We start from the raw sequence: 14162 nt of genomic DNA on the forward strand, positions 1-14162 counted from the left end.
CCCATGCATTTTTCTTCTCTGCCACATGTCTCATTAGTTCATCTGACAACCATTTAGGCCTAAACCTTGAACAATATTTCTTAGTTGGTATGTAAAGCCTGGTAGCCTCCAAGATTAGTTCCTTGAATGCTTCCCATTTTGAGTTTGCTGTTGGTAACATCATCAGTTGGTCCCACTGTATAGAATTTAAATACTGTCTCAGACCATCATAGTCGCCTTTACGAAAATAAAAACCCTTCCCTTACCTCTGATGGTAGTTACCTCCTTGAGTAAATCCCACTTCAACACACTGTGATCACTGCCACCTAGTGGTTCATTTATCTGCAGATTCTTAATGCATGAAGAATCACTACTGATAATCAGAACAAGAGTATTGCTCCCTCTTGTTGCCTCACGAACATGCTGATGTAGAAAACAATCATCCAATAAATCCACAAAAGCCTTGCTAGTGTGCGAGTGACCAACCCACAAATTCCAGTCAATATCTGGGAAATTAAAATCCCCCATTATAAGACTCTCTGATTTACTGGCCAATTCTATTTCCCTGTACAATATCTTATTATACTCATCAGAGTCATTAGGCCTATAGCACACTCCTACTCTCAATTTTGATTTCCCTATGCTTATGTCACACCAAACTGACTCAACACTGCCCTGTCCATCGATGTCGACTGGCTTCACTTCCTTGGACTTTGTGTTTCTTAACTAATAGCATAACCCCTCCTCCCCTGTCTATCCTTTCTATACACATTGTATTCCCCAAATTCCAGTTCCGCATTCCTTATATCAGTGTGACACCACGTCTCTGATATCCCAACAATATCTGCCTTTGATGTTTTGAGCAATACCTCAAATTCATCAAATTTATTTACCAAACTCCTAGCATTGGTGTACACGCAGGTATACATGCACCTGTTTCTATTCTTGGCTACCCTAACACAACCCATGTGTTTACTTGTACCGCAATGACTCCCAGCAGTCTCTGAAATATCCTGCATCTTGTTTTTCAGGCTTCTGCTCATTTCAATAGAAGCAGTGCAAGAATCACTTCCACCACCTCTGCCAGTGCTACTGTTAATCTATTAGTCCTTGTATCCCCCCCCCAACTAGCAGTTTTCCGACCTCTATTTAAGTGTATCCCATCCCTGTAGAAGCAATCTCTCCTGTTAACAAGTACAGTCCAGGCTGAAAAAAATTCTACCCCTTGAGCCTTGCACAATCCCCCCAGGGCCGAATTGATCGACAAGGCTCTCATCATGTACTCCCTCCTATCATGTCTGGGCAGAATTGCAGACACTTTCAAATTCAACCCTAATTCACGGCTTTTTTTCAACAGTGACCTGTACTTGCTAAGTAATTCCGCCGGTCTCCTACTCTTAATATCATTAGTGCCAACGTGTACAACTATATCACCTTTTGTGCCCTTAAAAGATGATATGCGCACAACGTCATCAACCTTTGCCCCTGGCAGACATACCCTGGTCCTATTCCACCTATCCTTTTTACAAAGCATGTTCCCCACTTCCCTGACAATAGAGTCACCAACAACTACTAGTTCCTGTGGGACCAGTGCATTCTGCCTAGGGGGCTGCCTCTGTGTTGCCTGATGACCAAGTGCAAGCTCTGGCGTTGATGTGGGCGGCTGAGACCTTGATGGGCCCCTCAATTTATTTCCTTCAAGGGCATCCACCCTGTCCTTCAAGCTCTCATAAAGGCCCATAACAATGCTGAGTTGTCGCCTGATTTCCTTGCACTCCTTACATCTTGCACACACAAAGACATCCCCCCTTGGCAGTATCATGTCCCGTACCCGACTGCTCCGCAAACATCAAGCAAACAGTGCATTTTAAAAGACTGTGATTCAGAGGGCAACTGCCCCCCTCAGTTCTTCCCTGAACCATAGCACTCCCATTAGCTTGAGCCTTTTGCTTTGCTGCTCTGGTCTGAGTCATGATTCCGATTTAATTCAATAAAATTTCAAAACAAAATTAAATCCCTAAGTTATATCCCAAAACAGTTATATGTATTAATTATTTGTTACGATTAAGTCGTTATATATATATATATATATATATATATAGAGTTAAAAGTACAATTTAATTGACAATATTATATTATGCACTATACTACACTAAGGTTATGCTATTGTGTAAAAATGGCGGGAATTCACGAACGGTACTTAACACGTGGATTTGATACCGTTACCGATACTAAGTAATACCTACAAAATCTCTGTCTAAGTTAAACTTTAAACTAAGTATCGTAACTAGGAATATAAAGGTACTCTAGAAATAAGTTAATATGACAATTTAAGCTAATAAATCAGGAAAAACTTCTCTGTTCCAAGAGCTTCGTCCGCACAGGCTACACTCGTACCCAGACTCCATATAATTCTCTATTGTATGTTTTGTATGTTATATGTATCTTGCATTCCTGAGCTTTTATGATACATATCATATATGCTAGCAGCCATTTTTTAAAGCATTAAAACCATGTAATAAACATTGAACGGGCTATACAATACGTTTTATTAAAATGTATGCATGTGTTATGATTTATCGTATACGATACGTAACGTAAAATAAGAAAAGAATAAAAAAAGCAAGATATCGTACTTGTTAATTTTAATTAAAAAGAAAGTTACAAAATAGAAATAAAGAAAATGAGTACAGGTAGTCCTCGATTTACGTCAGGGTAGGTTCCTGGAGAGAGAGGTACAAATGGAACCCTTTATATAATAGAGTCAATCAAAAATCACAGGGTTAGGTTCTGGGCACCAAAAATTTTACTTACCACTTTGTATCGATTGTTTGTTTTATTAGCATTCTTCATAGTTGTAGTAATAGTCGATGGAGTCATATTCATAGCCCTACACACATTAGGACAGCTTTCACCAGATTCCATCCTCCGAATATTGCACTAGGATTCAATGAGCTTGTTTTATCAGACATGCCGTTTCTTTATTCTATTAAATTAAAAGCTTTATAACACGATTGGCAAAAACTGCACACGGATATCACTATTATTTTTATTTAATTTGTTAATAGCACAATTAATAAAAAATGCCAGCATAATAAATTTCAAACACGTGTAAATAGCGTACACAACAACCAACTGAATGGTTAACCACATGGACCTTTACTACCCGCATCCATGAGTGGTTACTTTGAGGGTGGGAATCTTTCTCGTCTCTGATACGGATGTGCTAATTGCCTCAGATTGTCTTAAATCATGTGAACAGTGGATAGCACAGTATGATGCCGATAAATTTTGTCTGAAGATTTTAAAATTTCAATTTATAAATAAATAAAAATAAAAATGGCGTTGTGGTTAGTGATCAGCGCAAACCAAGGGCTACCTGTACTAACATAATATATGTACTGTACATACATATATATTCAACTTTTACTCATCAATATCTTCATCAGAGTTCAATATTTTCCACATAAGTGACACTAGGTGCAGATGAGGTAGACGGAAGGGCATCCAATAATGAATAAATAGCTGGGTTTTCCACTGTTTTTTTAAATATGTTTTTATAGAAAACTGCACAGTTAGTTTCTTTTTTTCTTCTAAAATCTCACTGTAGCATGCTAGACAGTCATAAATGCCTCTTTTCACTTTTGCAATTCTTTCCATATTTGCATCTTCTTCAAAGATGCCAACCCCTCAGAAATTGATTTAAAAGCTGCAGCTTTTAAATCAATGTACTGCAAGTTGCAGCATCTTTTTGAATCAATCAACTCTGCAAGTTGCAGCATCTGGAGACTAGGTACCTGCGAGGTGATCTGACTGAGGTGTAGAAGGGCTTGAATGGTTTGAGCAGCCTCAATGCCGATGGGATACTTCCGCTAGCTCAGATTAAGAACCTCGGGGGGTGGGGGGCATATATTGAAATGGACAGTTGTAGAATAGTTAGATGTGTGGAAGCTTGCCTTTAGCCAGCAGGTAGTTGATTGCTGGAACAGGCAGGAGTAGCAGCCTGTTGTTGGAAGTTGATAGCTTAAATATATTAAGGCTGAACTAGACAAACATTTGGAGTGACCGGATGGGTGAAATGAGAACGTGTTTTTTTTTTTTTTTTTTTTTTTTTTTTGGCTAATGCTATACAGCCAGGCCTTGCATAACACGAGTTCGATTAACACATTTTTCAGTTACCACTATTTGAAAAAATTCTACCACTTTTCACGATACAAATTTCCAGTTAAGACGATCTTTTTTTTTTTTTTTTTTATGCGATAGTTGAAAAAGATTTGAATTGCAGGTTAAGCTTACTGCGCTTCGGACGGTCAATAAACAAACGTTTGCCTGCTGACCACCTCAGTGCGTTCCATCAACCATCAGAAGAAGACATGTTACTTGTTTGTCTCCCGCTAATGAAGTCAATGCAGACTTGCATTTAAAAATTCAAATTTTTAAATGAGCCAGATGAAAATGTTGCCAAGAAGGAGATAGCGGTAAAAGAACTAGATGAAATCTTTTGTATCGCAGAGAATCTCAAACAAAAGGTTTGAGATTCTCTGCAATATTTATTTTGCCAAGGCTCAGAAAAGATTGTTGTCGGCTATCTGAAATTGATTGATGAAAAGAGAAAGTCACAGTGTTCAAATATTTCCGCAACAGTTTTTTCTTCATTGTGTATTTTATATCAGAGATTCCCAAACTTTCTTGGTTCACGGCGCCCTTAATGTCTCAGTAATTTTTTCACGGCACACCTAGACCAAAAGAAATACCTAACAGTTCCATTTATTAAGTAGTTAGGTCCAAACAACTTAATAAGAAATGTTGAAACTGTGAACTACTTCGAGTTAATAGTTCGCGCGGTGTCCGACAGATGTCGAGTATCGCTGTGTTTCCCTCGAAAATTTAAAATATTCCGTGGTGCACAGTTTGGGAACTGCTGTTTTATGCAATAAACATTTAATTCCATAATTATTTTCATAATCTTTTACATTGTATACGGTTAAAAAGTTATTTAAAAGGTATTTTTAAAATTCTTTATGAACATTCCAGAAAGTCAAGGACTAATTATATTTCCTATTGATTATTATATTCAATTAACACGTTTTCACGATGCGCTCGCAGGATGAATTAATCGAGGCCAGCCTCGATTAATTCATCCTGCGAGCGCATCGTGAAAACGTGTTAATTGAATATGCTTGCTTGCTTTCGTGCATCATATGCTCAACTAATGCTAAGCTAAATGTTTGAAATGAGTTCCAAGCTAACCACTGATTGCCTATAAGAAAAAATACTTCATAGTCACACAGTTTGCTGTAATCAGAGGGGCATCTCCCCAGACTTTTGGTAGGATAGTGTATGTTAAGTAAAGATACATTATTTCAAGAAATATATCTTCTGAGTTGATGGTTACACAATATGTTGAAGTTTGCCTTTAGCTAGAAACGGTTGATTGATAGAACAAATTTACACCAATTAACAATAAATGCTTGCTTTCACCCATGTTCTGCAGAATTGCATAAGTTGAATAAATTTAAATTTTCAGTAGAAATGGACAAATGAAGTGGGTATTTTTTTTTGAGTGCTGTATAAGCTTTGCTTCTTTGCATCATGTTGCAAGAAAACATCCTATAGGATTCACATAACACCATAATGAACAGATTAGTTTCATGGAAGTTTATCTCATTTTATTCTGCTACTTTAATGATCGTATTAAAAGAGTAGAATACAAAGTAAAGTATGCCTTTTCTTATGTTTCATTATAGGAGAAAGGGTACAAACATAGACATTGTAATTTTTAATAAAAATTTTCAAAGAGCGGATGAAATAATACAAGTTAAAATAGTTGAAACAGTACGTTTCATATAATAATGAAAATAATGTTTTTATTTCCATTCCAGAATTTCAGGCGCGAAACCTACTTATTGTTTCGTATCTTATCAGCTGTACGTAGTCATCAGGCTAGTCCCCATCTTGCTCAGTTACTACTTAGATTGGATTATAATAAATATTTAAGTAGTTGTGGAGGGCATCTGGGAGGGTGAGTATAAATCATTTAAAAGCTTTATTTAACTAAATATAAATAAAAAATTTAAGTGAACTTCAGTAGAGGCTCTAAAAGCAGTATGTAAGGAGAACGTCTATAATGAGGCATTTGTTGGTGTGAAGTAGGACAGAAAATTTAGAAAGCCATGGCAGATCCAAGAAGTTAACGAGGCAGTTCATAAACTAAATGAAATATTTATTACAAATTATAAAATTGACTTGACTAATATTAATATTTAATAGGATGGATTAAATAAAGTCACAGGCAAGAATCACTTTGTTTGAACATGGATAAACATCAGTAGTTTTCAAATTTGAAACCAAAAGTAAAATTAGTTGGTGTGATAAGTCAAATAGCAGCGTTTCATCCTGTATATGCAACTTGCTGCCATTTGAATGCTTTACTGGAACTTGGGCAAACCAGCTGGGCAGTGGTCATTTGCCCAGGACAAAAGCGATGCTGGCAGCTCTTTTAGAGAAAAGCATTGTGTTGAAGGTAATGGGTATTGGCTCTGGACACTATCCACAGCAAGGAAAACCTCTGTGAAAACTCATTGGATCTATTTGTGTGTAAGTAGATCCCCCAAGTTTACATATCTTAGAATGATCTGCAGTGACCGGTGATTGTTTCAGAAGACTTAAAATGTCTGTATTAACATCATCTTTCATTATTTTGTTTGAGAGGAAGCTATCCTTAGGCTTGTTGTTTGGGAATATCTAATACATCCCTCTGCTTTTCTGTTATATTAAATATCTGAATTAACTTATATTGCATAATAATTCACATAGGAATAAATCATCAAATATGTACTAATCGAGACTATTTACTATAGGATAATGACATATTGTAGGTGGTCATCATCACATGGTCAGAAGCACTATATTTAAACAAATAAAGTTACCAAAAGGTGATCTTGCTTGTTTAAATATAATATTATATTGTATTTATTATATCAGTAACCATTATGTTATTGATTATGTGATCAGTAGTCAACTATGAGTGAAGTAAAAGTGTGTGTTAGTTTAGTGATTAGAAATAAATTTCCTTGACTGACTGAATATGCACAAATAAGGGATTCAGCTACAATTTATAATTCTTTCACAGATAAGATAGAAAATAATGTACCATCCAAAGTTAAACTAAAACTTGTAATGAAAGATCACTCATAACTCTTTGCCATTTGATCAGTGATGGCATAATGATATAATGTTATATTTCAACAAATGTTTCATCAATCAGGTAGAAAAATTTATAAGAATTTCATCCAACTCTAAAATTAATTTAAATTTTTATTAAGTTCCCCTAGGAAATATATAGAGTGATAATAATAGCAGAATGCACTATTATATTTTTAAAGATGCTTATAATTTTTTTTTCCCTCCCATACAGAAATATGGTGATTGGAGCTGCTCAGGATACTACAAAAGGGCCTTCCATTGTAACTTAACTCTTTTTGCATATCTATTTGTAAAATCTCTTGTAACTTTATTTATTATTAAATTTCAGTATTTGGAGATTGAAACCAAGTATATGATTTTTAATCATTAATAATTTTTTTTTTTTAATTTGTAAAGTCAGTTGTTAACTTGTTTATTAGACTAGCCAACAATTTTTAACCTTTTTATCGATAACATGAACAAAATCAAATGTGCTGAAAACGAAAATGACAGTAGAAAGTTTGTAGTATGTCGTGTTTTTATGTTATGGCATTGTGCTCCTTTTTTCCAAAAATTGTGAATATTTACTTTTCTAAATGTACTTGACTACTTTTCTTATAAATTAATTGCTTGAAATAGAATTGACAACCAGTAAACATTCCAAATGGATAAAAAATAACATTTAAACTTTATAAACAACTATTTGGATTTAAGTAAGCAATTGACCCATTGAAGTAAAGACAAAAATAGGAAATCGTACTACTTACAGTTATTTTTTACTCTTATGAGCAAAATGGTCCTCCCTTAACCAACAGTAGTCACCCACCATTTCTGGATCCCATTGTCCTTTGTACCTCTGCTCCATCGTGTGGATGTCTTGGTGGAATCATTTCCCCTGCCCATCACTGACAGATCCCAAGTTGTCCGGAAAGAAGTTCAGGTGTGAACGTAGGAAGTGTATCTTCAGCGACATTCGGCATCCAAACGTTTGATAGTTATGCAACAATTCTCTCAACTCTTTATAGTTCTGTACTTTTTTATTCCCTAAAAACTCACTAACAACAGCTGTTGAAGGATTTCCATGCAGCTAATTCAGTGGCATTAAGTTGTTTCAAAGATTTTTTCCTTTAAAAGCCATCAAATTTGTGAATCTACGAATATACCCTCCTTCAACTTTGCATCACTAATTTTTGGAAACTGGCTTGAAAAAGTACTTGAAACCTTCACTATTTTTGTCCAGAACTTTTACTAAATTTTTCATGAGATCTAACTTCACGTGCAAAGGCAGGAGAAACACCATTTCAGGTTTCAGTAAAGGCGTGCATTTGATGTTAGGTATCCCGGGAAAGAATTCTTTTCTGATAGGCCATTCCATCACAATATAGTGATGTTCTACTGCTCAACTATCCCATAAACACAGGAAACAACAATATTTCTAAAACCACCCTGTAGTCCAAGCAACAAAACGATTACTTTTAAATCTCCACAGATTTTCCAACAATATTTCTTATAGTTTTAGGCATTTAGCAATGACATGCTATCATTGGTTTCTTTCATAGCCACTGAATGAACCACTGGGGCCGACAGTTTGATATTACTATTGTGTATCAAAACTGCTTTTAAACTGAGTTTAGAAAAATCGATGAATAATCTCCATTCTTCAGGATTGTGTTCAAACTCTAGTTCATCCATCAATCCGTTTACAGACACAAAGAGAACCTTCCATTTGATAATAACCTGCAAACTTTTCATTTCGGTTTCTAAACACAGAAATCCTCATGGTTTACGCCAGCAATTTCACAGTTGCAACCTAGATCCTAATAGCTGAGCCTGTTGCTTTGAAAGATTTAAATCCTTAACCAAATCATTAGGTTCACTTTGCTCAATTAAGTGTGGGGGTTTTGTTATTTTCAGAATTGTAACAAAGAGATCTGCACACGCATTGTGGGGGGCAGATATTGGCTCTAGTGACTCTTGCTTTTCTTCTGGAATAGTGATTTTTTTCACAACTAGGTGGAAGAATAGGAATAGAGAGTTCCAGTGTGTGTGGCACTGGTCTTATTGTGGACGAAAGGTTGGATTATTTTATTTTAACTCTATTTTTCCTTGAAAACCCCTTAGTATTTGTGAGGCAGAAGTAACAAACTTTGAGGTGACTTGTTGATTCTCGCCAGACCATCGGAACAGCAAAAGGCATTCTAGAATTCTTCCCCTTCATCCATTCAGTCAGATTTACATAGCACATTATACAGCACATATGCAGTGCCCACCTTTTATCCTGATCACCCATTGGGCAACCAAAATAAAAATAATAAGCTTGTTTGTCTCTGATTGATCGATGTTGTGACTTCACCGTAAATTTTCCACAAACATAGCAAAAACAGTTTGGCAAATTAACCCACGCACACTGTTTTTGCTCCATTTCACGTGTTTTCACAAGACCAAAATGGAACTTTAAAACACCACAACCTACCACTAGATCTCACAAATTGAAACTAACCCCCAAAATGTACATTTAAGGACTAAAGACAGCTTGAAAACAAGTTGTCTTTCACGGGTGCCTGGCTGCCGGAAATATAGTAAGGTCCAAACATGCTACTGCATAATAAGGATTACAGCAATATAAATCAGAGCGGCCACTCCTCAGGGCCACAAACTAAACAGAGGTATTAGTATACCATTAAACAACACAGATATGTCTCTTTTGTTACAATAAATTCAATCAGGAAAGGTACAGAGTGCAATGTTGGACAATTTTGGTTGATTTTGAAGCTATTTTATGTTATTTTAAAACTGCTTTTTCATTATTCTAAAAAATGTGACATGATAAGAGACTTTTTACTGTCATATTCATAATTGGCGCATACAAATTAACAAAAAATGCTTGCTTTCACCCATATTCACTGGTCAGCAAGGTTGACTATTTTTGTAAGTACAAAAATAGTTGTGACAGTTCAAGCTCACGTGATTACTAAATGCGATGCTGTTGTATTCTGTCTTGCGAACTTCTCTGACTGTAAGCATAAGCAGAAAATTTGTGTTGCTTTTTTTTTTTTTTTTTACAAATTTTGACTCCCTGCAAGATCCTTCCATACCAAACCAACCACTGGGCCCTCCTAACTTTCAGTTTTCCTGCAGACCTAGTTGTATGTAGTTTGCAGCTATAGGCAAAACCATGTCAAGCCATCATAGCACCTAGACACAGACTGAAATGTCACCACTCGTGAAAAGAACACTGCAATACTATTTGCCACCTGGAAGTAGTATTTCAATGAAGAATAAAAATAAATCATTGCAGAGCTTTTCTACCCATGTTTCTTGGCACTGCTAAGAAAAAGTGATACCATGCTTTAGTCTAGTTAGTTGAACATATAATGGAAGTCTGAACTACCATTAATATCCAGGAACTCTGTTGATGATTCATGTTTATGCACCAGCACAACCACCAGGGGCACCTCCGTAGCCAGGTGGGAAGGAGCAGCAGTGCGTAGCACACGCTTCTTGATTAGACCGGGGTTCGAGCCCGTCACCACCAAATACGGAGGATGCAGAAAGGTCAGGGAATGACCACCGCATATTCCCGGAGAAATATGGCCTTAGTTGCTAATGCTCCTAAAAACCAAATAATAATATAACAACCACCAGGTCAGCAGAGTATACAATAAATCATGAATACACTCATTAATTGTATTTAGCAGTCACAGACTTGAGCCATGGTCTACTCAGAATGTGTACTTTTTCGCTCTTGCTCCTGACTGCTTGGCTATGTCCATCCTACCCGAGCACCACGTGTTCAAACAACTATAAATATGCTCATAGGCCGCCTTCAAGAATAAAGTACAATGGGTCCCAACCTGCAATCAATGGAGTTAACAGACTTAGGGCATGGAATGATAACAAGGAGCCACTAAAGTAGTTGGTCTGTACGTGACATTTCAACACAGATACCTGTTCAACAATTGGTAATGCAATCTACAAAGAGAAGCAGACTGGTACCGAACTCATCACGAAACAATCCAGAAAACCTTTGAAGCTGAGAGAATGTGTGACAGGAGAGCCTGCAAAGAATTGTCCACTCAGAATGCAGGTTGTTGTCACAGCACACACACACACAGGCCCTTATGAGATGATTGGAGCACACATCAGCACCAGTGTAATGTGCACGATATGGGTTATGATGGCTGTGGAGTCATCCCCAAGCTACTAATCACTCCAACTAATGCCATCTACCTTGGGGTGAGGCCCGCTGTTCCTGGACTATGAGCCAATGAAAAGCTCTGCTTTCGAGTGATAAGTCATGATACCAATCTGATAGTTGTGTCTGGGTGTGGCAGATGCCCAGAGAAAGCTACCTGCCAGACTGTATCATCCTGACAGTGAAGTTCAGTGGAGGCAGTTTGGCCTGGGACCATTGGTTGTTTTGGATGAAACTGTGAATGTTGAGGTTTATCTAGATGTCCTTGGCAATAATGCATTACATACATTGTGGCAGCAGGTTGGGGAAGGCTCATACCTGTATCAGCAGAAAAATACGCCATGTCATATTGCTCAAGTTGTGGTGGATTGTTCAAAGACAGTGTGAGAAAGTTGGATTGGCCAGCCAGAACATGTCAATTTCTGAGACAAACTCAGATGGATTGGATCATCAGGAGCTTATGAGGAGACACTCCAAACAAACAGAGCACTAGTTGCTGCTCTGAAGGCTTAATAGTGGAAAATGTTGTAAACATTCTCTATTTTCCTAAGTGCATTAAAATTTAGGTATCTTCGATTGTTTTTTTTCTCAAATGGAATGAATTGTTTTTTTTTCTCAAATGGAATGAATTGTTTTCTTTTTCTTCAATATTTATCTCCTTATCAATTAACTACTGAGATTATAACTTTCTAGTGCATAATAAATCTATAGTTTTAGCTTCTCTAAAAATGCTGTACGGTTTAATTACAACTGTCTAATATTTATTATTCTTCTCTTGTATATTCTTTTTTATAGTCTCTTTTCTCTACGTACAATATATATGCACTTGGTGATCACTGAATTGTGACAACTTACCTAATACCCTATTGGGTCATTGTTCCTACATTGCCTAGGCGTTGTTTGCCTAGATGTCTGAAGACATCCATAAGGTTCTACAGCTCTACTGCCTGCAAGCCTTAACCTTATGTCAGAATAGGTGATGGTTGCATGTCTAGCATTAGCAGAGGCATTTGATGCAAGAAACCAAGCTTATGCAGCATCAGCCAAAAAATAAATAAATAAATAAATAAAAAATAACTACTTCCACTTCACCCCTCTGTTCGTTCGAAATACCTGTCCAGCTGAGCCTTAAACTTATTTAGGCTATCAACTTCCACGACAAGGGATGGAAGTCTGTTCCACCAACCAACCACCCGCTGGCTAAAGGCAAATTTCCTCACGTCTATCCTACATCTGTCTTTTCTCAATTTGAATTTATGCCCTCTCAGGTGATTATACTGAGCGAGAGGAAGAATCCCATCAGCATTGAGCATGCTCAAACCATTCAAGGCTTTATACACCTCTATCAGATCACCTCGCTGGTGCCTAGTCTCCAGACACTGTAATTTGCAAAACTTAAGCCTTTCTTCGTAAGAGTACCCCTTTGTTCCATTCACTAATCTTGTTGCCCTTCTCTCTACTCGTTCCAGCAGCTCTACATCCTTCTTGAAATGAAACCTCCAGACCTGTATACAGTACTCTAGGTGTGGTCTGACCATTGCCTTGTACAAGGGAATAATCACCTCCTTATCCCTGCTAGAAAAATTCCTATATATCATCGACAAAACACCATGAGCTACTCTTGCAGCCCGTCTGCACTGCTCAGAAAACTTCATATCTGCCTGCACAACCACCCCCAGGTCCCTTTCATTCTCTACCACTTTCAGTGTAGTACCACAGAGTTGATACGTTGCTCTGAGGTTGCTGTTTCCCATATGTAGTACTTTACATTTGTCAATGTTAAACTTCATTTGCCACCTCTCAGCCCATCTGCTCAACCTTTCCAGATCCTGTTGCAGTAGCATAGTGTCGGTAGTTTCCTTGACAACCCTGCCAACCTTCGTATCATCTGCAAACTTGGACATTAGGCTTGATATACCATCATCAATATCATTTATAAATACAGACAACAATAATGGACCCAATACTGAACCCTGAGGGACTCCACTAATAACATTAGTCCACGATGAGCAGTGTCCATTGATTACCACTCTCTGTCTTCTCCCCCCTCAACCACCCCTTTATCCACAGCAGCAATTTGCCTCCAATGTCACACTGCTCCAATTTGTGCAGCAGTCTTCCATGTGCAACAGTATCAAAAGCCTTTCTGAGATCCAAGTATATAATATCAAAGTTATTCCCTGCATCCAGTTCCTTTGTGACTGCATCATAGTATCCAATCAAATTGGTCAGGCAAGACTTCCCCTTAACAAAACCATGCTGTGTCTGAGGTATAACTGAAGTCTTGTCTAGATGATCCTGCAGTGCTTCTTTAACCAGTGCCTCCATTAATTTTCCAGGAACGGAAGTTAAACTAACAGGTCTATAATTACTTGTGTCGCCCTTTGATCCTCCTTTGTGAATTGTGGTCACATTTGCACATATCCAGTCCATGGGTACTTCCCCCAAATCCAAGGAAGCTCTCATAATTATGGCTAAGGGTTTGTTTACTTCCTTTGCTGCCTCCTTTAATATAACTGGATAGATGCCATCCACCCCAGGTGCCTTTCTTGTATTTATCTTCAACAATTTCTCCTCCACTTTACTCTCAGTTATTACAAGATTCTCTAGCTTACTGCCAGAGTTGAATACACCTCTGGCATTCCCCTCGCTGAATAACTCCTGATGTGTGAATGTCGATGCAAAATATTCATTTAGTTTGTTAGCTACCTGAACAGGATCATCAACAGTTGACCCATCGATATCAAGTGGACCAATCTGATTCATCAGCTTCCTTCTAGGGTTTACATAAGTAAAGAACTCT

The 14162-nt window shown here is 37.4% G+C and overlaps 1 protein-coding gene across 2 annotated transcripts in view; it reads left to right on the forward strand.

The window, feature by feature from the left end:
• The window catches only part of LOC150089350 (gamma-tubulin complex component 4-like), a 290737-nt gene that overhangs the window by 244341 nt on the left and 32234 nt on the right, over window positions 1-14162 (forward strand). Inside the window, exons 15-16 of one of the 2 annotated variants that reach the window (XM_090389086.1) lie at window positions 5862-6001; window positions 7397-7495. In XM_090389086.1, coding sequence (XP_090245212.1) covers window positions 5862-6001; window positions 7397-7454 — 198 coding nt within the window. In that variant the 3' untranslated portion in view covers window positions 7455-7495. Of the gene's footprint in view, window positions 1-5861; window positions 6002-7396; window positions 7496-14162 lie in introns of those variants that run through there. The other variant, XM_090389092.1, reaches the window with a different exon arrangement.

Source organism: Mastigoproctus giganteus, chromosome 2, assembly GCF_048544385.1.
Source record: "Mastigoproctus giganteus isolate SK-2022 chromosome 2, ASM4854438v1, whole genome shotgun sequence".
In the NCBI taxonomy this organism is placed as follows: Eukaryota; Metazoa; Arthropoda; class Arachnida; order Uropygi; family Thelyphonidae; genus Mastigoproctus; species Mastigoproctus giganteus.